Raw genomic sequence first — 26,364 nt, forward strand, 5'->3', positions numbered from 1 at the left:
TCAGATAGAAGTCCCAACCACCTATCTCGCGCACGAGGATCATCATGCACAGCTCTGTTTAGAATCTCCCACGCTGGCAAGAGGACGATGATCAGCCGCCCCTAACATTCAATAGACGCTGTTTTAAGGCACCTAACATGGAGAAAAAATGATCGCACCCTGCCCCCTCCCTCCACCTTTCTACAAATATTTAAAGGTCGGTAGAAATTTCGTCCGTAATTTTGTTTAAATCTTTCGATGTGATGTCGCCAAAGCTACATTAAAACCTGACGAATGAAGCCTCCACAAAACTTGATACGCTCAAGATAGACTAGTAAATGTCCAGTTTTAATAGTTTATTGAAAAAACAAGTGTTATGACCCACTTATTCCCATCCAAACTTGGATACTGCTCACTCACTTCTCTGCCGTATAACGTATTACCCAAAATATTTCAGTAGTACATTTCGTCTCCAACGCCATAAAAGAAGACATTTATGATTGTAACCATAATAAAATTCAGCCTAATGTACCACGAATTGTGGCCAACAATTACTCCTTAAGCCACTTGATGTTTATGGCAAACTATTAAACGTAAATTCCACAAATTATAACCGCACAGCGCGAGTGGTGCAGCGTTTGGAAGCAGCTTCATCACACCGACGAGGCGAGAATGCCATTCGCTCAACTGGCCAACTGGCGTGTACCTCAATCACCGGTTAATCCTATACGATTCAATTAGAATTGTTGGATCAGAGACCAATGCACGGTGTAAATAACCGTTCAACTGACTTTTAACGCTTGCTGTGAAAATTCCTCACTTACAGATTCGCGTGAAACATATGCCATCGAGTCCACGTTCGGGGGAAAGTAAATTACCTTTTCTCCCTAGAGAGAGAGAGAGAGAGAGAAAGAGAACCAATTTATATCGTGTGGTATATGATTTGGTGTGCCGAATTCGCAGCCAGCCTATTTGGAACATTCCCGGTAGAGTAAGTTTTCCCTGAAAGGAACGCGCGTGCAGGCAGGAGACATAGTTTTTCTACGTCGCTGTCGGCGGCATGGAAAGGCGAAAATTTTTGTGACCACAATGTCCATGGTTTGAATTATATGATTGTTGTTGCTGTTCCATGTTAATATCTGTCGATCGTCACGGGGTATTTTAATTTGATTTAGAGAGGCGGTAAATTTCTGTCAACAGCGGTTTAATGAAGCTGGAAACCAAACATATTTATGGTTTGGTGGTTGTTGCAAGTGCAAACAACGGGAATAGATGAAATTAGATTTTGCTTGAGAAGTTAAATTTTTCGCATAGCATTTGAAAAGCGTCTATCTTCGAAGATGAATTATTCTCATAGATTTTATTTCATTCACCACGGCAAACGGAAGCATAATAAACTCTCGCAAAAAGAAGGGGACACTCGAATGCAAAATTTCCAATATACCTACTAGCTCACGGGCAATAAATTATTAGAAAATGAGCAATAGACGAGTTGGAAAGTAAAGTCTGGAACGCGCGAAAATTGGTCAAATTCAAACTGGTGTATTTCTGTTAAAAATGCATACAAAAAAAACCTGAAATGCTGTATTTGGAAGTTGAGTGTATATACAATGTTGCTATGATGAGTTTTCACCGTTTGCTCTCCAGTTTTCAAAATGACGTCCAAGCAAGAGGAGCAGCGTGTCAAAATTTTGCTCGCGCAACAAGAGAATCCGACGTTCTCACACGCCAAATTGGCAAAACTGCTGGATGTGGCCAAATCGACCGTGACAAACGTTTTAAAAGTGTTCGGGGAGCGTCTGTCGACCGCCAGGAAGCCTGGAAGCGGCGGCAATCGTAATCATCTGGACTTGGCAGCGACGACGAAGAAGGTGGCGGTGAAATATAAGCGGAACCTCTCCATCCGGGACGTCGCTGGAAAGCTCAATGTCTCCCATATTACTGTGCAGTGGGCTAAGAAACGAGCCGGGTTGTCAACGTTTAAGAAGAAGAAGGTGGCGAACCGAGATTACAAACAAAACACGTCGGCAAAGCAGCGGTCCCGAAAGCTGTATACGAATCTGCTCACAAAGTTCGACTGTGTCGTCATGGACGACGAAACTTATGTGAAGGCGGATTTCGAGCAGCTTCCGGGACTGGAGTTTTATACAGCATCAGGAAAAGGGAAGGTGGCTGAAATTTTCAAAACCATCAATCTATCGAAGTTCCCGGAAAAATATCTCGTCTGGCAGGCCATATGCACGTGTGGTCTGAAAAGCGGCATTTTCATTACTACGGGAACCATCAATCAAAATATCTTCGTCCAGGAGTGTCTGGAAAAGCGGCTGCTACCATTCCTAAAGCAACATAATAGACCTGTGCTGTTCTGGCCGGACTTGGCGAGCTGCCACTATGGGAAAAATGCAATCGAATGGTACGATGCGACCAATGTGGTTGTGGTACCCAAAGACCATAACCCTCCCAACAGCCCAGAACTCCGCTCTATCGAACGGTATTGGGTTTTGGTCAAACGGAATCTCAAAAAAACTAATAAATCCATGGAAAACGAGCAGCAGTTTAAATCTAACTGGCGTTCGGCGGCGAATAATAGAATAAAACGAACATTTTTTCCTTTAAATATATGAATTGAACTACCAAAAGAAAAATAAGAAGATTTTTGTGATATGAATTTTGACTGAAAAAAACTATTTTTTTGACGACCAATTTTTACGCGTTCCAGTCTTTAGCAATTGAAAATTAAAAAAGTTGCAAGAGATAATATGTTTTCGCCGATAAAACCACAAAAAACAAGCAACAATAAATTGACAAGCTGCAACAGAAAATTAAAAAGTAGCAATAGAAAACATATCTTTTTAAAGCAATCGATCGATAATTAACTATCGATCGATCGATAACATCGATTTCGAATATCAAAACAGTAAAAACCATAAAAAAATTCAACCACCCATTATCAATGCAACATTAATTATTCTGTGCCTTTCTCGGACCATCGAAGCCGGAGCAGCTGGTCGTTAAGTTGAAAAATAGCACAAACATGATTCCTTGGCTGCTGCCTTTGACAGAGTAGTTCAAATTTGACAAAACAGTGAATACTTAGTTGAGAATTCAGCCACCGCACGGCGCTAGTGTGCTATAATGACTCCTAGCTGCCTGTTTAACATGGCTGCTGGAAAAACATAGAAGGTTACTACTTTGGCTAAGTTATGTAAATGGACAAGATCTATTGGATGGTTCAGTTGAAAATTCTATCGCCACGTGGCTAGTGTGACTGTTTTGTTTAAAACTACTTGAAAATTATTGACTTTACATATCTACTAGCTAGAAGGTTACTGTCTCCGACAAAGATGGTCAGAAGGACAAGCCCTGTTGGATGGTGTCCTTTGTTGCGTATACGAATCAAACCCGAGTTTTACTTCTCCAAATTAGCACGGGATTAGATTTAAGGCCATCTTTGGTCGCTTGGTATAAATTCTCATATATTATTGCAGATAATAACTTTGTTTTGTTCCTGCTTGTAGGCCATTAAATACAACCTGGTCTAGACAAACCATCAGTAAAAGCGCTTGTTTACCAATAAATAACAATAAAATGAAATCACTTACCTCCAAGCGCGTCAGCATCCCGCTGTTTGTTGTTCAGTTTACTATGGGACGATGGCAGCGGTTTGAGCACCGATACCGGCACCAGCCCTTCCTGGCTATCGGTAGAGTTGATCGGTAACCGAACTAGGCAAAATTCAGGCGCTCCGGAACAGTTCATGTCCAAAATCTCCACCTGAGCGCCCTTGGTCACGGTCAATTCCGATGTGCCTTGGGATGCAGTATAGTCTGCTATCACCCACGTTACCTCGGCTAAGCCTCCCTGAAAATATAGGAAAATATAAATCCTTATTAATTGAATTCAATTTTGAATGCATATTCCATAATGATATTCAAATTCATTTATCACCAACGTTGCATGTTTCTTAAAATTGAGGTCAATGTATTTTCTTGCCATCAAACGTATCCTTCAACATCTTTCTGGAAAATACAAATAACCCATACCGAAAACGATAAAACCATCCATTTTGTCTTAACTAGGCTTTTCCCAGTGGCTATTAATAGGCCCGTACTCTTTCTGCCATAATTATGTATTCATATTTATGTAAATAATATCGATTAGTCGTATACTGCTTGTCAGCCGACCCAATAATGCTTGATAAAGAATCACGGTGATACCGTATGCTTTGCTTTCCAGTAGAGCCAATTAAATTATCGTATTGACTTAAAGGGGTCTTGGAGCCTCCAACAGTCAGGTTAGGTACGGTACTACTATCATGCCGGAGACGGCGGGTTCGATTCCCGGTCCGGACGAGGAAATCTTTCGGGTTGGACATTTATTGACTTCCCTGGGCATAGAGTATCGGTGTGGCAACGATATACACATTCATTTATTGGTCGACATAGAAAGCTCTCAATTAAAAACTGTGGAAGCGCATCAAGAACACTAATTTGAGAGCCGGTAAAACGCTCGCTACAGAAGCGTAAAAGCCTAAAACAAGAAAGAAGTTGTATTAAAGAGCAATATGAGAGGTTGCTGCCGATGATAGCATAACCTTATCCCCCTAATAAAGGATACATATTTATTCGTGTCGCCCTTTATCCGCAAAAAATGCCGAGTCGAGTGACAGGTATTTGAAGAAAAGCGAAAAAAGGAGGTGCACTAGATATAGACAACCATTCACCGGTTTACCTGTCATCCTTTAGTGGGCTGAAAGGGGGCATGAGAAACGGATATTGCTTCAATATTCGCTCATTCGTAATGAAAAATGTTCGTTGGCAACAGCCACATAAAAAGGTTTTTAGCTTGGTGCAACAGATCCTTTTATGGATGTTACAATTTTAAGAGCTTTGATTTCATAATATAACAGGATGTCAGTTATTATATGCACACATTCAACATACCGCCATTTATATCCCAATGAAATTTAGCAGCAGTGCATGGATGTGTGTTATTGTTGATTTAGTGTTCGTGAGCAGAAAGTGCATTTTTACCAGTGAGGCATTTTTCCGGAAAAGGGTAAACAAATCTGACACAAATGGTGCAGTATTCTCAACATGATAAGGGAGTAAGGCGAAATGAAGGAAGTAAGTAAACTACGTCTTTCGGGAAGGGTGCCAATCCAGAGAAATGCAACGAAAATTGGTCAGACTTTAAATGCTAATAACTAGGTCAATAATCAATGGATTTTGATTATTTGTATGTTGATCGATTCGGCAGTTTTATAAAATTTGTGTGGTATGTTACACATTATAAATGTTTAATATTTAAATTGCTAAAAATTAAGAAATATGGAAACTTTCAAAAGTTGGTCCCTAGACACAAGCCGAAGCCGCCTAATCATTCAGCGTTGCACGTTGGACGGATCGACCTCGAACTTGTTCGCTTCAGCGTGGACATCGTAACATTTTTTGTATTTATTCACCTACATCAGCTAAATACAGAAAAAGGAGGGGCATAGAATAATAATCCAAATGCTTAAGTAAGTGAAACGTAGAAAGTTTGACTGCAGTCACCGTTTGGCTGCCGAGTGATAAACAGGGGTGTTCGTTGCGTTGCACATTGAAAACGAAACTAACTCATTCGTATGAAAAAAAATTCGTAGGTTATTCAATGCATGAGTAGCCTACGATTTTAAAAAAAATCTCCATACGAATCAGTAAAAGAGGCTCATTCTTTGAGTAATATTAGTTTTCAATGTATTTAGCTTGCCATCTCAGCTATAAATTGAATATTGGATATTCAAGCTCAGTGTGTAATTTGCATCAAATTCCACGTTTTAACTTAACAGCACAGCCAGAAAGCAGGTTTTTGTATTCAGTGAAGTTATTCGGATGGACAATACCTATCGCATGATTGACCTATTAGTTCAGAATTCACTCACCATGCAGCTCTACTAACATTTGATTCAAAAGGCTTGCTTAAGCAGTCTACATTCACTGAAAACGAATCTTATTCAGAGAGTGAGTCACTTTTACGTAGGTTACTCATGCGCTGAGTAACCAACGCAAAAGTTACTCACTCTCTGAGCTAGTTTCGTTTTATGTGTTTTGACTAACTGACTGCTATCTCTAGTAATGTTATTCAGATGGATAAGACCTATTGCATTCTGGACACAGGGATCACCGGTAGAAGTCCGTGAATTTCGATGATGAACCGGGAAATATATACTTCGTCCTTTCTTTGGAAAATAATAATCTTCTCAACTACTAAATTTCCCGAATACAATCATTTTGAAGAACTTATTCGATAATTTTGATGAAAGTTCCAATGGAATTTAGAGGAATTTGAAGAATGAATTCTAGATATTTTAATAAGGTATCCAATGGAATTTTTGGAAGTATTTTTCTAGAGTTTTGACTACAACGCCAAGTCAATTGTTTAAGTTCAAAGTAGAATTATTATGTGATACTGTGAGAAATTACGTAACGATTGTAAAGAGCATTACCGGTTAATTTCTAATGAATATTCTAAATAAAATCGGAGAAGAATGGAAAGTTCTTATGATAACTTCAAAGAAATACCGATAGTATTGAATTCTGAGGGGATTAGAAAGATAATTTCAAGTGAATTCTAATGAAAGTTCCATGGAATCCGTGAACACATCAAGGGCATCAAATTTTCAAATAGATTTATAAACCATTTATTGTGACATTTATATATTATTGAATGGAACAGCAAAATAATCCCGCATATCTACGTCAACAATGCCTTTCAGCCTTTTTTGACAACTGAAAATAACTAGTTGCTAGCTGGTCAATTTTTGACACGGAAAATATTGACAAATATTCATAAAGGGAACGTTAGTGAACGTTTAGTGTATCGGAGCAGTCCAAACAGATAACCTTCCAGGATATACCCTTAATATAGCTGAAAACATGTACACTGATAGGCAAAATAAAGTGCCCACCCCATCATTTTTTGAATTTCTCTCATTTATTTGGTTCAAATTAAAGTAAATACACTGTAGTATTTTTTATATCTTATTCTTTATATTCTTTTTAAGTTTCACTTATAGAATACCAGATAAAAAGAAGAGACTGACTCGAAGAAAAAAAAATCAAAATGGGTGTAAAAAAGAACAGTGACAAAAAAAAGTGCCCACTGCATTTTAACTCCAGAAAACATAAAATAAAGTAAAAGAATACCAGCCTAATAGTTAATGTGTCCTCCTTTGGCCTTCAGGACCAGCTGCAGGCGCTTCGGCATGCTCTCCACTAGATTCTTCAGGTGCTGTGGATCTAGTTCTTCCCAGGCGCGCTCCAGGGCTTCAAAATAGTTATTTTTATTGGTAACACCAGTTTTGTCAACCCTGGCATCGAGAATCGCCCACAAATTCTCGATGGGGTTGAGGTCCGGGCTTTGTGGAGGCCATTCCAGTGGTTTAATTCGACATGACCGGAAGAAAGACTTAGTCTTCTTGGCAGTATGCTTCGGATCGTTGTCCTGCTGGAATACGAATTTCTCCTCAAGGCCCGTCTGGATCAGCGAAACTTCCAGATTTTCCCGCAGGATGTCGATGTAGGAATCTGCCGTCATTATCCCGTCGATTTTCACCAGGCTTCCCACTCCACCCCACGAAAAGCACCCCCAGACCATCACATTTCCTCCTCCATGCTTCACCGTGCCTTGTATGTGGCGCTCCTGAAGCTCCTCACCCGATCTACACCACACACGAACCCGTCGCTTCCGGTTGAACAGTTCGAATTTTGATTCGTCCGTCCAGAGAACCGTTTTCCAGAACTCTAGGGGCTTATCAGCATGCTCCTTAGCAAACTTAAGCCGTTTGACTTTGTTTGCCTTGCTGATAAATGGGCGCTTCCGAGCAACTTTGCTGTTCAACCCCTGTGCTACGAGACGGCGACGAACAGTTCGACTGGAAACTGTTAGCTGAAGAGCCTCCTGGATCTCGCGGACAGTTACCTTCGGGTTCTTCTTCACTTCACGCATGATCTTGGTGTCCGTTCTCGCATCCGTTTTGCGCATCCTGCCTCTGCCAGGGCGATCCACCACTGATCCGAACGATTTCATTTTCTGCAGAATTTTCCCGACCGCTGTTTTGCTGATATTGTACTTCCTAGCGACAGACCGGTGCGATTCACCGTTTTGCACATCACGAACAACCAATTTTCGGATACACACGGGAATTGCTTTCGAAATCACTACGTCCTCCATTTTTTTCAACTGATTCAAATGCGATCACGTGTACAAATGCACCAGTTCCACCCGTTTGCTTCAATACATGTCAAACTTTCAAAACAAAAACAATCGAGGGGTTTTCCGATGGAAACTTATCGAAAACATACCGATTTTTGAAGTGGGCACTTTTTTTTGTCACTGTTTTCTTTTTCAATCCAAATTGATTTTCTTTTACTTCAAGTAAAACTTTATATTTTCAGTATTCCATAGGTGTAACTTTAAAAGAATAATAAAGGTAAGACATCGAAACAGACTACGGTGTGTTTATTTGAATTTGAACCAAATAAATGAGAGAAATTTCAAAAATGATGGGGTGGGCACTTTATTTTGCCTATCAGTGTAACTGTGGGCCGAAAGCTGGACCCTAACCCTAATGAAAAAATACGAGTCTAGTATTTTGCGACAAGTAACAAAACAACATTTTTTTTTACAAAATCCTGAGAACCATTATATCGTTTTACTATGGCATGGCTGTGTATATAAAATTAGCAATGCTCAATTGCATTAGCTTTGCGGAGCCGTAAGTCAAATCCTTTTGAAATATGCATCTAGAAATGCATGTATTCAAAGGAAGTCCGGCGGCCACACACCAGAAACTGTATATGCGGTGATTTATTACAGACCTTACCTATTTTCAATACAAAACTGCAAGAAAATCCTATATTTCTTGTTTCTGTGTAGAATCAATTAAATTATGTTTAATTTAAAAAAAAATGAAATGAAATTCAAAGCAGGATAAGGACATAAGTTTACTCAGCGTTCTCCGTAGAAGAACCACCTCGATTGAATTGTGGCTTTTTGCCATTTCAAGCGAAAAGCAAACACAACCCACACTAAACACAACAGTCGCAACTGAGCAGTACCCAAGCGGAGCACATTGATGACGTTGGTGATGACGACAGTCGTGTTCGAAACAACTATTATTACCCGGTAAAGTCATTGCAGAAGTATTGTATACACACTAAGTCTCAAAAGGACACCTTGGCAAATTAAACTATGATAGCGAGCGCATATTTATTGCAATGAAAATAATTAATTTCTCACAGCATCCGTTGAATTACCTCACAACGATTGCCTTCAAACACGCCCTAACAAGTAGTCTCATACACCCCGAAATTCTGCAGCAACAAATCCAACCTCTCTTACTCTGAGATCTCACGTCGCACTTGCTCACCTATCCCAATCAATTCAAAATAAAAATAAAGAAAAAGCAACAACCTCCCAAATTTATATACTCTTACTTTACATCGCTTCTTATAACGGTTGATGTTACGATGAATGATCCTCGAAACATGGTTTTCGACACACATATACATACTGACTATACGCCCACCATTTTTAGACCCTTAGAACAAGGTTTTCATCGGTTTTCTTATCCCACCACCCCGTGCGGATTTCCAGCATCAGCTTAGAGCTGTGTGCGTGCGGTTTCATCGTTTGTGTTTATTTGCCGGTACACAGTCATCATCAGGTATATGGTGCTTTCCCGTTTTTGGCAATAATGCTCCATTAGCTATTGCCTTTTTCCCATCGATTTGTTGTTAATTTTCCGTAGTAGTAAAAGTAAAAATATAATTAACCAATCGATGTTTATAGCGCCAAACGGCTTCCAAATTTTACAGCAGCCTAATCATCCGGCTGGTGGTGAACATATCTACACGGAGGATTCCGTTGTCTTTCTCGGTTACTGCTACCTTGTTAACCGTGTCTTAGTTAGAGTGGGAGTGAAATAAACAAAAGTCTTTCAGTGCGTGCCATGGAGTGTGTGTTCAATGCTCACTCCAACCAGGGTATTTTTGTTAGTAAAAATAAGTGTCGCTGCTTATCTACTGTGCGTTGTGTGTTCTGCGTCGTCTAGTGTTAGTTCTGTCTGTGCAACCATTGGTTGAAGGCAGTGTTGATTGTTTTTTTTTAAATTGATGTGCTTATTGCTTTACTGCACAGAGCTCCTAAACGACTGACGTGACCACGAAGACCAATTTAAGGTGAATCGCTGGGTAAACCTTATTATCAATCTTATTAGCTCGAAATTTCGAGAGCATAAATATCAGCTCTCACAAAACATACAACAATGATACTGGAACTTCACGTTTGCTGCAGTGCAGCACACAAGGAGTTCCAATTTCATGAACGATTGAAGTGTTAGGGCATATTAGCTCAGTCGGTAAAGGCACAGCTGCAAAGCAGGACCATGCTGGAGGTGGCAGGGTTCGATTCCCGGTCCGGTCTAGGAATTTTTCGGGTTTGTAAAATTTATCGACTTCCTTGGGCAATAGAGTATGATTGTACTTGCTACACAATGATACTAATGCAAAAATGGTACAGTGGTTTTATCGAAATTTTCACACATCTATTTATTATTTTTCGTCGGTTTGGTCTTCTTCGTAGTGTTCTTTTAGCATTTCCACAGCTATTAATTGAGAGTTTTTTATGCCAACCAATGTATGTACAATTCTAAATATACACACGGAACACAAGAAAATGTCCAACACACAAGATTCTCTAGACCGGATCGGGAATCAAACTCCGGACTAATCGAAGTATCCAGACTTGTAGCTGATGTGTCATGATTGCGGCACTCTATAAGTGCAAAACATAGTACACGTTGAAAATAATTAAACACGTAAATAAATATATAAATGACGTAGCATTTAAGGGGGAGGGATGGTGGGTTTACAAAAGGTGTCCGGTCATTTGGCCGAATAATTGAGAAGAATTCATCAATTTTCGAACACAGGGGACCACCCGGCGCACAGTGGCGCAAATCTGAATAAAGATGGTCAAAAACATTTTCTACCCTTTTTGATGTTTGAGAGACTAGGTGTCTTCGGAAAAGTTGCTCAAAATGATATCCCGCATCTTTTCAAATACACACCTGAATAATCATTAAGCTGGGTATTACACATCCAAATTCTAACTTTATTGAGCTACGAGATAATAGGTCTATGTCTTCGACAAAGTTGCAGAACAGTTGATTTTATGAACATTTGCTGAAGACACAACATTTCTACATCTTAACTCTATACAGATATAATGGATTTTCTTTTAGGACTATCTTAATATTGATTTTTCGAGTTAACTAGTCAGGGTGGCCAGTGAATATCACTAAACAAAATGAATATTTTCTTTCGATAGTCGGCCATCGAGAGATTAAATGAACAACAAATAAACTATACATACTTTTGGTTGCATCGCCAACTTGAGGTGAATCCTAACCGAATATCCTACCCAACCCTCCAACTCCGTACCACTTATGAGGGTGTCGCTAAGTCGGTGGCCTCTCGTTAAGTAAGTACTACATCAACATTTCCTTCCCTATCATGCTTCTGTTACTCTTTTTTAGATTGGAACCAATGTTTACTCCCGTTATTTATTTATTATTCCTGAAAGTAGTCTAACTGAGAATTTCAGAAGAGACGTGAGTGTCGCTAGTATCCAATCTACGAAGTATATCATAACAACGCTAACGCTAACTGCGTGGCCAGTGAATTTTCATTTTAAAATTCCCGTTTTTTCGGTTTTCCCGGTTTAAATATGAAAAAAAATCTCGGTTGTTAATATTCAACAAAAAACGAAATTGAACGCATTTTTAAAAAGGCGGCCAACTGTAATTTTTCGGTAGTAATTTGTGGAAAAAAAAATAAAAGCAAAATTACAGAAAGTTTTTTTAAGCTGAAAGTAAAAATTGAACTCAATGAGTCACTTAATGTATTCCAAACAAATAATTTTTTCGAGATACTTTGAAAACTCACACTTTTTTTAAGCCTGATACATCTTATGATTTCAAAGCCCTAGAATTTATTGAGTAACAGAGATTAAAGTCACTAGGCTAACTGGATGAATAGGTTATAAGACAGAATTGTGAAGAATAAAATATACAATTAAAAAAATGTTTCAGAATAAATTAAGCTGATACAAATGAGAATTAGAAGAAATTGTTAGGGATATCGGATAAAGAGTCTTCACTCCGTTGTCTATACTAACATAAATATGAACCTTTCAGTACTCGGGCTGATGTACAAAGTTAAGCACGAAAAAAATAATATGTAAAACCTACTGACGTTGGAACTCGCTCAACGTGAAACTAAACATGGTTCGTGAAATTTAATACCCACATCCAATAGACCAATACTTGACGAATATTACTGAAGAATAAAAAAAGTGATTTGCGAAGATTCCCAAGATTCTGGAGCTTTGACATTTGTGTAGTGTCTGAAACTAGAACTTTTCTTCAAAATTTTCGTGATGCAATATTTGGATAAAAAATAATTGATTTTGAAAATTTTTCAAGATCACAGATGTAAAAAAAACATACAGGAGTCATAATTGTCAAGGCCCTGAGACTAGGAAGCATTTGAAATGTTATAACAAAAAAAAGAATAATCTATAGAAACTTGCGGACAAACCCTAGAATTTTAAGTAAAATTTAAAAGTAGTCAAAGTGTTGATTTCAAACAAATATTTAGGAAATAATATCCCACATAATTTTCGAAGGAGAAGTTCTGAGCAGAATTCCAGAATTATTCTGACATGAAGTCCTCAGAAATTGTTAGATGAATTTGGAAAGATTTCTGTGGAGAATGATGCTTTAAAAGTTCTAAATTGAATTCTTAGATAATTTTGGAAGATTTCAAAAGGAGTTGTAAAAAGAAAACTTTAAGGATAATTCCTACGTAATTCTGAGGAGATTTTTATGGGAATCGCGAGGAAAATGACAGATGAAATTCAAGAAGAATTTCAATAGAATTATGATGAGAATTCGACAAGAAACAGAGTTCTAAGAGTGTTCTGGTGATAATTTCGACCCTAGTGCGAAATATTCGTCACAGAGCTCCAACGAAATTGATTGCAAAAAAATGCTGATAATTAGAAAGAAATTCTTTGAAATACTGCAAGGGGTTTCGAAATAAAATTTCGAAAGATTTCTGCTGTTTTGAATAGAGTTAAAAGAAAATTTTGAAAAGAATTTCAAAGCAATCAAAGTCTCCGAATAGGTTCATGGGAATCCTAATAAGAATTCCAATCAAATTACAAGGGGTTTCAAGAAAATTCAAAAAAGAATTCAACGGTAATTATTAAGCGGAGTGTTGTCTGATTAATTTCAGAAAAAATTTATGATATTTTAGAACAGAATTTCAAGTTAATTCTGGAATTCATATCATGAGAATTTTGAATAAAATTGCATAATTATTTTGAAAAATTAAAACCTTGAAAAAGAAGCGTTCAGATTCAGTTTTTACAAATATTTGTTTCCAAAGTCGAGCATCTTCAATATTTTCTTTTAATGCCCATGCACTTTACATCTGAAATTGAAACGACAAAAATCAGTTTGAAATTTTGCTGAGTGATTAAGACGGGAAACTGTAGAAAATTATGCAGCAAATAGAGCTAGAAATTCATTTGTTTTATTCTGAAATTCTGGTATACAAATTCGTTCCTATGGTATGGTAAATTTATTTTTCCCGGTTCTCTCGTCGAATTCCCGGATATTTCCCGGTATTCCCGGTTTTCCCGGTTCGCTGACCACTATGACTACTGCTTTTACCAATTTTACCAAATCATCATGTTCTAAGAATTTGTTGGCATCATTGAACTACACAACTTTCAGCAGAACACACCAATGCTTTTTATTGACTTCAATGTGATTTACAACCCATTAGACTTTTTTTGTGACGTCATATTCAAAGTTCATAAAATAAAAGAGGGTAGGCGGGCCCTGGCGAATTTCGAAGTCTATTAAGCGGTATTGGAACTACGATAGGAACTGGAGGCTGTCATGTTCTTCTGCCTCAATTGGTAATCATCATTTAGAAGATGGTAAGGAGAGTAATATTGCCCCATTATTGTAGTGCATTTTACCCCATTTCTGGGGTATATTTTGTCTCATCATTATGGTGCATCTTACCCCTTTGTTGTAGTGCATTTTACCCCAGCATGGGTGCATCACTTTTTAAGGTATGTTTTCAAAGTTGTTGCGAATATTCTTCTTCTTCGTTTTCGCCTTTCAAGCTTATTGCTTATCGTATATTAGCTTATTGCGTGCTCTCAGTGTTCTAGATGCACTTCTACAGTTATAAATTGAGAGCTTTCGATGTCAGGTACCATTTTGCATTAGTATAATTGTGTGGCAAGTACAATTATACTCTAAGCCCAGGGAAGTCGAGAAATTTTCCAACCCGAAAAATTCCTAGACCGGACCGGGATTCGAACCCAGCCGCCTCCAGCATGGTCTTGCTTTGTAGCTGCGCCTTTACCGACTGAGCTAAGGGAGGCCCCTTATTGCGAATATAAACAACTAAATAATGCTTAAGACAATTCAGGCAATACATGATCTTCACTGTTGCTTTTAATTTTAGCCAGAAAACACCTTGATTTTCTTAACTGGTGCATTTTACCCTAGGAGCCCCCTCAAAATTTCAGCGTTGGATATCGAGGAGTACGTAGTCAAATTCGAAAAAGTCAATATTATATGCAACCCATCAAGCGCATGTTGTAACATCATATTCTACGACTTAATAAGAGGGTCTTTATTCAGATTTGTGCCACTGTGCGCCCCTGCCAAGAGTTTTCTCATTTTGGCTTTACATTTATGGTAGTTCGCAGCATTAGAAACATGTAAGTCCAAGTTTAAATTTATAAGAGATCTTGGTTTTTTACCTCAATATATTTGTTCACGTTCATTTTCATATCCCACATTTGTCATTCGAAACTTGCTGCGTGTACCGTTCATCCATACAAAACTAGATCAACTGGAGTAATCAAAAAAAGTTACATCATAACTGCAAATTTTTATTTCAATTTGATCTCCAAATTTGCTCGGGTAACGCTTGAGTCAGACTCAGTGTAAAAACTGGCGATAATGCGCATTTGTGTTAACATATGACGCAACATGTATCCAGCATCCAGCACATCACGAATGCGTCATGTACATACAGATAAGCTCACGTCCGTAGCTTGAACTTATTAATGATGAATCGAGCATCAAAGAAACAATAATATCTCAAAACGACAAAATGACACGCGATCAACGAGCCAAATGATAACGCATTGTCAGTAACGGCAAGTAATAATGACAAAATCCTGTTGCGTTTTTTTATGACAAAATTATCTCTGCAATATACATAGCTTGATCGGAACAGTGGAAGAAAACGATAAAATTGCTTGCAAGCATCTTCACAACTTACGCAGAAGATGATACACGTAAATGGGGATTTTTTATGTAATCTCACCGTTCCGATCAAGCTATGTTGTCAACCCAACCGCGTTTGTTGCACCAAAGTTTGCAAACAATTTATATTTTTCATTCAATGTTTGAATTCCCTGGCCACTATTCTTTATTGTTTTTCAACCCCAGATCATGAATAACCGTTGAATGGCTTAAATAAGGGATTAGTACAGTGCAGTAATTACTTTTCGAAAAAACCGGAACGATCCAGGCGAGTCGATGGTGTGCTGCCGGGCGAGGGTGGCATGGGAGGTAACACTGCTCTGCCGGAACCAGGGTAGTGAAATCTTCCTACCGCTCTTCTTAGTCGACCCGGAACCACTTCCGGAATTATTGCTACTATTACTATTGCCCCCAGTAAAATTCGAAAAGAAAGATAACGCCCCCCCTCCACCACCACCACCACCACCACCTCCTCCTCCGCCACCACCACCACCGCCATGCCCATCAGCAACGTCGGATGCATCGGCACCTTCCTTCTCCATGTTGCTGGATTTCAACATACTCTCAGCGTACCTTTGGCAAACATTTACACATCAACAAAGGCTTCTTTTCTTATTATGCACACTATTCTCCTGGGTACACTTAACAACATACGCTCTTTCCCGTTCTGCGCTTCACACACCGTGGTGCACTATTATGGTGGATAGCTGAGCTTCCATTTTCTTCGCTTTTATTACGACTAGCACTTAGTATCACTTATCACTTCGTCAACATTCCGCATTCAGGTATTTCATTTTCTAGCAACTAAGAACGGATAACTACACGCAATTCTGCAAGAAACATTCGCTTTAAAAAAACACTTCTGGACAATTCTGAAACCGTAGTAGCAATCAACTTCCCGCCGAACAAATGAGGAACTTTTTTGAAATATCATCAAAATACTCTCTGAACAATGATACCGCTATTTTTTTTACGTAAAGTTAGTTTCTTATCATTGGCAGTGGAGTGGTTCTTATCGATCACATCTGTGTATTTGTGGACAATAATTGACACTGGACACAACATGGACCTACCGATACTGAAACGGTTCTATGATGCACACCAAACTGAACGGAGGAGGAGGAGTACATTTCTGCTCTAGCCGAAAATGTCTTACAAAACAATGACAAAACCTTGGTTATTGGTCAAATGCTTTAGTCAACTCTCAATAAGCATCAATAGAAGTGAAATGGTCAAAGAACGCAAAGTAAAGGGCAGACTTGAAGTCGTATCTAGGACGCAGATACTGTTAATTAGAAAAGCCTTCCGTTTGCTGATACTAAGTTGAGGGTACGCTTTAAGTTCCAGCTGGGACGTAATAGCTAATAAATAAAATACAACTCATAAACAGAAGAAAACTGAGCACAACCAATCGCTCCAATGGCTAGCTGTTGACAGTATATGCAGAAGTGACACACAGCTGCATCCGATTTCAATAGAAATCGATTAGATAACCTAGAAGTGTGTGGACCTAATTAGCAATACAATGATGAACTCATGCTTAAGAATTGATTTGTTTGTGGTTTCCTTTTAATAATAAAAAAACAGGCACGTTTTTTAATTTATTGTGGTCTGTGCACCTTTTAAGATAACTGGTGGATTTTTTTTTTCTTTTGCCTAGGACACAGATACAGAAACAGACTGTTTATATACATAATATGTTGACAACAGAGGTGACAGTACATGTTATATGCTATGCAGTATCTGTTATATTTGTAGCTGCAATATCGTTCACGCAGTAGTCTACCTACACGGAAACGGCAAATACATCAAATGTAAAAGTATGTTTCTAACATGTGCCTGTGGTGTAGTGGTAATCGTGATTGTTTATCACCCAGAAGGCCTTGGTTTAATCCCAGTCGGCGCCGCCGGGTATGGTCCAGGTGTAGGGGAGCTGCCTTCCTAGTGTCGGTAGCATTTGGTACTCAGTACGGAATACAAAATCGACGGAAAACAAACCAATGTTCTGTCTAAAATTGTTACGAAAATTGTAATTTTAGACAATACCTTTCGATCTCTCCCTATGTTGATGGGCACAAAAAAGCAGATTTGTATAGCACTGTTTTTGAAAAAAAAATGGTTTTAAATCATCGATTAACAATTTCCCTTTTTTTAATCTTGGAAGTTTTCCCGAATCAAGCGATGTATATTTAAATTATCGATCAATTAATGGGGCATTGAAAAGACAGCTAGGGGAAATGCAGGTAATGTCGGCCTAAGTGTCCCTAATTTGGGCCCATACATAAATTCAGCAATCAACTAAATTTTCAATAGCAACCAAAAATATCCATTAGTAACGTCCCAATAACGCGTTCATCTAGATAAAATTGATAAATAGCAGACTTTTAGCGATGGGCCCAAATTAGGGACATGTAGGCCGACATTACCTACATTTCCCCTATATTTTTTTCTTCCGAATATTGAATTTGTTTCTGCGTTCGGTCTTCAAAATGTGTCTATGTTTTAACTTCCTTGAAAATTCGCTCTGAACTCTTTACAAGATTTTATTGCAATGTTTTTAAACAATTCAGTTAGAGTCATTCCCCTTCAAGGCGTTCTTTCCAGAGTTCATCTCTAATAAATTTAAGATTCTCTCTGGGAATCCCATAATTTCTATATAGCAGTTCGGAAATTCTCTGCAGAACACATGGAATTCATCCTGATATTCTTTTTGATTTTTTTATGATTATTCCAGAAGATCACTGAAGCTTAAATTCTATAATTCTTATTAAAATTCGCCTGAATTCGCCTTAGAATTCTTATATAGTTCATCTCCAGATTGTATAGAATTTTTATTTCAGGATTATTTTGAAGCTCTGCTTTAAATTGTTCAGAAAATTTGTTTTGAACTATCCTTAGAATAAGTCTACAAATTATTATCATTGGAATGGATCACATAATTTAAGTAGGTTTAAAATGATGCAGTGTTGGTAAAATATCAAAAAATCAAATCTCATCAAAAAACAAAATGACGCTTGATTTTCATAGATAGTAATCAACAAGCAAACAACTGTGGTGAGATTGAGCTTCATAATTTTTGCAGGGTGGCCAGTGAATTTTCATTTTGAAATTCCCGGTTTTTTCCCGGTTTTCCCGGTTTAAATCTTAAAAAATTCCCGGTTGTAAATATTAAACAAAAAAAAACCAAATTGAACGCATTTTTAAGAACGCTCTGAAAGGAATTTACTAAAAGGACTCATTCTGATGGTTTAAAAATTTGAGTGTCCGAAACTAGAGCTTTTTTCAAAATTTGTGATTACTAACAGTCTTTGTGATGCAAGATTTGGAGTAAGAATAATTAAAATGTGAGATTTTGGAAAAATTCAAGATCACAGATATAAAAAATTAAATAAATATCATTATTTTTTTCTTTATTAAAGAGACTTTCAGCCTTATGAGTCGTGGAGTCATAATTGTCACGCTCTGAGACTTGGAAGCATTTTAAGGGTTATAACAAATTACATAACAATCTATAGAATCTAGCGGACAAACCCTGGATTTTTTAGTAAATTTTAAAAGAATTCAAAGTGTTGATTTCAAACAAATATTGAGAAAGATTCCCACACAGTTTTCGAAGGAAAAGTTTTGAGCAGATTTCCAGAATTATTCTGACATGAAAACCCTAATAATTGTTAGATGAATTTGGAAGGATTTCTGTGGAAAAGAATGCAAATTCTAAATTAAATTGTTAGATAATTTTAGAAGATTTAAAAAGGTGTTGTCGAAAACAAAACATTGCGGAAAACTTCTACGTGATTCTGATGAGATTTGTATGGGTATCGTGAAGAAAATTAGAGATGAATTTTAAGAAGAATTCCAAGAGAATTATGATCAGAATTCAACAAGAAACAGAGTTCTTAGATTGTGCTGGCAATAATTTCAAACCTAGTGCGAAAGATTCATCACAGAACTCCAACAAAATTTATTGCAAAAATTCTGAGAATTAGAAAGAAATTCTTTAAAATACTCCAACGGGTTTCTAAATAAAATTTCGAAAGATTTCTGCTGTTTTGAATAGAGTTAAAAGAAATTTTTGAAAATATTTTCAAACGAATCAAAGTCTCCGAATAGGCTTAAGGGAATTCTAAAAAGCATTACAATTAAATTTTTAGACGGGGTTGCAAGGAAATTCCAAAAAGAATTCAACGGCAATTATTACGCGGAGTGTCTTCTGGTTTATTTCAGAACAATTTCAAGATAAGTCAGAGCCAAATTCCAAGTTAATTCTGGAATTCATGTCATGAGAATTTGGAACAACGAAAAATTAAACCCCCCGGAAAAGAATAATTCAGTTTCGGTTTTTACAAATATTTGTTTTGAAAGTCCAGCATCTTCAATATTTTCTTTTAAGGACCATGCACCTTACATCTGAAATTGAGACGACAAAAATCAATTTTCAATATTGCTGAGTGATTAAATTCTAAAAACAATAACACGGGAAACTGAAAAAAATTATGCAGCAAATAGAGCAAGACATTCATTTGGTAAAGGATAACTCTGTTTCAATGATTTATTCTGAAATTCTGGTGTAAAAATTTGTTCCTATGGTATGGTTAATTTATTTTCCCGGTTCTCTCACCGAATTCCCGGGTTTTTCCCGGTTTTCCCGGTTACTTTTCAAATTCCCGGATATTTCCCGGTATTCCCGGTTTTCCCGGTTTGCTGGCCACCCTGTTTTTGCTTTAAGCCCGATCGCAACCGAAAATTCAAAACAATCCGGCAGCAGTCACTTCGTGTCTGCCGTTGGATTTTATCCGATTTAATTTGTACTATTGTACATTAAAGCAGCTCCACAACAAATAAAGAATCGATCAGACACGACCTGCTCCGATTTGCATGAAACTTTGCATAGTTGATTGTAATGGACAATCATTCACATTCAAGGCCACTTTGAGTATCAAAGTGGCAAAAAAAATCAAAATTGGTTTTTCGATATTTTCCAACAAATGGCATGTGCGAAAAAGTTGTAGGAAAAAAGTCCTTTTCAGAAAAAAAAATGCACAGTAACAAATTTAGGATGAAAAATCCAAAAAAAAAGTGATTAGCAATAACAAAACATGACAATCTTTGAAAAAAAAATGAATATTTTATTTATTAAAAAGCTTATTGAAAATTCTAATTTCAGTCAAATTTTCATGATGGACAATCAAAAATTAATAAAATTCATAGAACAATAAATTTTGGTCATATGTTTGAATTTTTCATTTATATTTTTTTAGAGTAATTTTTAACAGAAAACAATATTTAAGGTGATACTCTAAGGAAGCCTTAGCGTAAAACTTTAAAGGCACAAATGTCAGCTTCCACAAAACATACAAATTTGAAATTGCTACTCCTTGTTTGCTGTGCTACTACACACAGAAAGTAGCAATTTCAGATTTGTATATTTTGTGGACGCTGAAATTTGTGCCTTTGAAGTTTCACGCTAAGGCTTCCTTAGAGTATCACCTTAAGACTTTTCAGAACCGTTTACAAAAAATTCTATAAGCATAAAGCTCAAAAAGTTAACCACAAGTTGTTGTCCTATGATTTTTGTTAAACTCCAGCTTGCAATTTTCACAGAAGTTAGCAGCTTTCGTTTTATTATAAATATTAAACCGTACAGAAATCCGATATTTTCATTCTACACGATCAAACTTCAACATTGTGCGATTAATTTAATGTGAACACTGAATTAATCTGTAGTAATGCATAATTATAGCTGTGCATTGTTATACGACTACAGGTTGTCTAGGTACGTACGTCATAAGATTGCAGGACTCATGGTATTCAAATTTCCAATGAAAGTTCCACTAATACAAAACTGTACCTTATTTTAGGTCAAAACTTAACGTGCAGCAAACATAACCTATCAGGTTGAAAGAAGGACCAATCTTTTCTAGACTACAATGTTTTCATTACAGCTCCTAAGTTCCTTTCCTTATTCTACTTGAAGCAAAATACTAACCAAGTACCAACCCATTCAGAAAGGATGCTTCTGGATATGTGCGTGTGAGTAAATGTTTATATTCATTATTAATCCAGCGATATAATGTCTTGAACCCTCTACCCATTTGTCGCATTGTGCTGGCATTATACAGATTATTCCATCATTGGCGTCCACCACTCCATGCAGTATAAGTGACACTAGTGTGGGGTCATTCCTAACGAGAGGGTGCTACCCTAATGACAATTATCAATCAACCGCACATCGATCGATTCGCGCTGGGCAGTTTATCTTGTTTTCTGCACCCCATCGCCCTCAACTTCCGCCTGACCCATCCGAGTAACTAGCAAAGTAACGTTGGTAGGTGGGTATGTTTGTATATGTGTGTGTGTCCCTGTGGCGCTGTTCGTCAGGCAGCCGTATTTGCGTGAATGTGACCGATTGTATTTTGTTATCATAGTTCTGTCTCCATATCTTCCGATATGATAAGCTGAGTCTACGAAAAAAAAACAGCGTGAATCCCCGTCGTTTGGATGTTCCGATCTCGGCAAAGACTGATCAAATATTGAACGAAACAAAATGAATGAACTGCGTACGGATGACGGCGTGGCATGCGTCTGATACCAGTCGTCGGATTGTGTTGTGCTCCAGAAAATGCAAAGGCTGCATGTTGATGTTTACTTGAGTAAAGCTTTGGTCGTGCGTTCAATTCGTTTATTTGATTAGGCTGCCATGTCTTTAAAAAAAATGTAGCAACAATTTATAACAATTCATTCGGATCAATGACATTATCGGCGATGCAGTGTTGGCCCTATTTTTAAATTCAACGAAAAAAAAAAAAAAAATGGCATGGATTTGAATCCATACAACATTAATTTTTTTACATTTTCAAAAATTGAGCAACATTAACCACAAATTTTAAAACTCCTAAGCAACCGTGACGTTCAAAAAATGCATTACGAATATAGGTACCGTAAGACAGGGTGACATTGGGTTTAGGGGTTGACATTGGACCAACAATGAAAAATGTTTATATATGCCGATATCTTGAATATACAGAAAATCATGATTACAATATGTTCCTTGAACTCTTAGAGTACAGTATAAATAACATTAACCAGTTGTTTTATTTAAATAGTGCTGTAAAGTTAAATGTCATAAATAGTAGCAAAAACACGTTTTTAAAAATATCCACAGGCAATCACAAGTTTGAACACATTTGTGATGATGAGGGTTACACGCGATTTTTAGCCATACATACCAGGTACATTGTGATCATAACTAAGTGTACTCCTTAAACATATTTTAATTTATGTTTTGGCCTAACATAAAGTTTTACATTGGTCTATTTTTTATTAAGTTTTAGTGAAATGAAATATCAACTCCAATCAACCATTTCCATGTTAGTCGTTAATATATCATTGATGAATATATAATCATGCTTAAAATTTGTTTTTCTTGCTAAAACTTGAATGTTATAAGGTAGGGAACGACAAATTTTGAATGTTTGACCCATTGTCACCCCCCACTTACGGTACACCTTGCAATAGGATAGCCTCAATGCATTTAGGCTTCATATTTAACTAATCAAATTTTTTCCTCTCTCTATCAATTTGTTTTTGCACAAAGCCTTTATTTGGCATTTTTGAAAACTATACTTCATTTCCACACGATTGTCAAGTTTAAATCATGGTATGAGTATTCCTTTTGACCGATTTTAAAATGGTTGCACAACAAGAAAGATAGATAGGAGAACTACTTCGGCATAAGTGCCCATTTTCGTCATATCGAACAGAAACGTCTAATATATCAATAATTACGGCGTGAACAAATCAATCGTGAGTTTGTTACAAAAGTTTAGTTCTAAAGTTACACAACAATGTCTATAAAAACTCCTAATATGAATATTTACATCCATTCTTCTCAAAAACAAAAGAAGAGCTCATGATGAATCTATTTTTTCTGCTTTCATCCGTATGCCACAGTGAATCTATGACGCTTCAATGTGTTTGGACGAAATTAAAACTCGTATGACAGTATTGGAATCAAGAATCAGTGTAAGATTTTCAATAAAATCTCCACGATTTGTGACACTTTATCATTTTCGCCTGGTATAAAAGATTTTTTTTCAGTTATAGTCACTTTAACGCTCTTGGGTCATTCGCGACTTATCCGGGGTTGAGATTTGAACTCATGACTTTGGCGTGCGAGGTATGGATGCTAAGCACTACGCCGGGGTCGCTCTCGGGTTGAAAAAAAAACTTACACAGGTCAAAACTGCTTTACTGGACTTGATTGGATTTTTACTGCTCAATAGAAGCAAACAAACAAATGAGCTTGAGTGCACTTTTCATCACTAATTGCTAAGGTCATTCGGATGGTTGACACTATAATGATACCCTAAAACCTTCACAACTTAATACAAATGAATAAACAGCCGTATCGGATGCGTTGATCTTCATTACAAATCATGTAATGCTACTGAATGACAATTATAACATTTGTTACCGTAAGTTGTATGCTATTTATTGAGTTTTCATGTGATTTGTGTAACATAAGTTGTAATTTTGTCACCACTTCGTATTCGTAAAAAAGGAATCATATCCAGCAATATACACTTAGATAATTTGACAGGAGTCAGTATATTTTACTAAGTTTTAGAATTGCTAGAAAAGTCGGTAAAAATTCAAATGACTGTTAAGGAATCAATGCAATCGACAAATTATTTTTTTATCATTAAATGGAGTTAACAGAACCAAGTCTGTACAAATTCGGAATAAATCTTCTCATTTTTGAATTTTGCACATATTTTAAAACTATTACCGAAGAGTTCCGCAATTCAAATTGGCAGTAAAACCTTACTGACTAGATTAGTGTGTAGACTTTACAGCGTGGTTAACAAGAAAGTTTTATGAGTTCCTAGTTTTTGTTGTGTAGATTCTTTGTATGGATATATGTTATTCTGACATTCAACAAATAAAGTCCTGGTAAAATCTAAGTGTGTACTCTAATAGGCATACGTACGTTAGGCATAATGGACGTTAAGTCAAAATATCAAGCTGGAGACGGACCGGGATAGTGGTTGACATCCGTGCCTCTCACGTTAAAGATCGCGATTTGAAATCTTATCCCCGGACAAGTCACGAATGACCTAAAAATATTTGCATTACAAAAAATATATAAAGCTCATATTTTTCAAATTTCAAACATAGAAACGTCATCTAAAGAATTCACATTTTGCACCGTACTGTTGCAGCGATCCCGGACCGAAGAAATGACTGGTTTGACGGCGAATGCAAACTGTTAGTAGATAAGAAGAATGCAGCACGGGCGCGAATGCTGCAACACCGCATTAGATTGAATGTTGAGCGATACAGACAAGCATGTGAGAATTCGTTTACACAGAATTGATTGAATGGTTGTAGTGGTTCATCTTCAATCGAATGATATGAAAATTTACAGCACTGCCTCAGTGAGGTGATTGAGAGGTGAAAGCAGTACTATGACGAGCACCTCAACGGTGATGCAGCAGAAAACGAAGGTGGCACGGCAACATACCTTGGAGCACGCGCAGAAGACGACAGGCTATCGGCCCCTGATCTTCAAGAAGTTGAGGAGGAGATCGGTCGGCTGAAGAACAACAAAGCAACTGGTGTAGATCAACTACCAAGTGAGCTATCAAAATACGGTGGTGAAGCACTGGCTAGAGCGCTGCATTGGGTAATTGCCAAGATTTGGGAAGAAGAGATATTACCTGAGGAGTGGATGGAAGGTGTCGTATGCCCAATCTACAAAAAGGGCGACCAGTTGTATTGCTGGAACTACCGCGCGATCACACTGCTGAGCGCCGCCTACAAGGTATTCTCCCAAATTCTATGCCGCCGCTTGTCACCATTTGCAAGAGAGTTCGTGGGGCAATACCACATGGGGAATGTTTCAGAGTCCGTCTGCTTTATTCAGAATGTGCAATGTGATCATTAAGGTAATTTGGAATAATTCCCGGTTTTAGCATTTCAAACTTTAAAAAATCCCGGTTTTCATTCAACAGCATTTATTCGTCCAAAAACACCACGAAACTATTGATTTCACGTGTGAAGAGATGTACTGCTTCTAGAAAAATAGCAGCAGTTTATGCATTTTGTATGCTTTTTTGTCGTTTTAAGGCCATCTTCTCGTTTCTACAGCCAGTTTAGACGTTATTAGGCCATTTTTGCATTATGGTGTAGGTCCAAAAGGCCGAACGCCATTAGACCGAAAGGGTCATTAGGTTGAAATTTTAAAACTAAAAGATGGAACTTACAGTATTCATTGAAACCATTTTCAACACTCTGGAACTTCGAACATGTTCCGATATGTCTGTGTAGCAAGGGAAATACATAGGGGAAATGGCTCTAATGTTGGCCTATGGATCTAAGATTGGGCCCATCGCTAAAAATCTGCTATTTATCTATTTTATCTAGATGAACGCGTCATTGGGACGGTACTAATGTATATGTTTGGTCGCTATTGAAAATTTAGTCGATTGCTGAATTTATGCATGGGCCCAAATTAGGGATATATAGGCCGACATTACATACATTTCCCCTACATGAATTCATGAAATGCCTTTTAGAATCTTGAACTTGAAAAATGTCATACGTTCAGGATCTTTGAAAAAAAAAATCACGCATTTAAAAAATCTAATGTTTGAGATTAGTTTTCATAATTTTGTGTCTTTGCATAATTTTAACAATCTTTGTTGATTATTAATTTATGATAAGGCTCAATCGAATTAACTTTACAGAGCCGAGGATTCTTGTTCACTATACAATAAATCTTAAAACTCTAGTCAAAAGGTACAACACAATAAACACTTTATCTTCCGCTATCCAATAAGCCTCCTCGATCAGAACGAGAGCCGCTACCAGTGGTTTCATTATATTGCAGTTACGCCAACAGGGGGTCAGAGCGCTTCCATTGCAGCAATGGACGCAAAACGTGGTCAGCGCTCACACACTCATCACGATACGGTTGC

General features: G+C 37.4%; 1 protein-coding gene across 3 annotated transcripts in view; it reads right to left on the bottom strand.

Annotated features, from left to right (window-relative positions):
• Nucleotides 1-26,364, bottom strand: part of trio — a 262,794-nt gene that overhangs the window by 106,920 nt on the left and 129,510 nt on the right. For all 3 annotated transcript variants that reach the window (XM_065229671.1, XM_065229670.1, XM_065229669.1), the window contains exon 8: nt 3,582-3,840. In XM_065229671.1, the coding sequence (XP_065085743.1) occupies nt 3,582-3,840 (259 nt within the window). The remainder of the gene's footprint in view (nt 1-3,581; nt 3,841-26,364) is intronic.

This window comes from Ochlerotatus camptorhynchus, unplaced genomic scaffold (assembly GCF_037179485.1).
Source record: "Ochlerotatus camptorhynchus isolate MF236.1 unplaced genomic scaffold, CSIRO-AGI_Acam_v1.1 ptg000319l, whole genome shotgun sequence".
NCBI classification, from domain to species: domain Eukaryota; kingdom Metazoa; phylum Arthropoda; class Insecta; order Diptera; family Culicidae; genus Ochlerotatus; species Ochlerotatus camptorhynchus.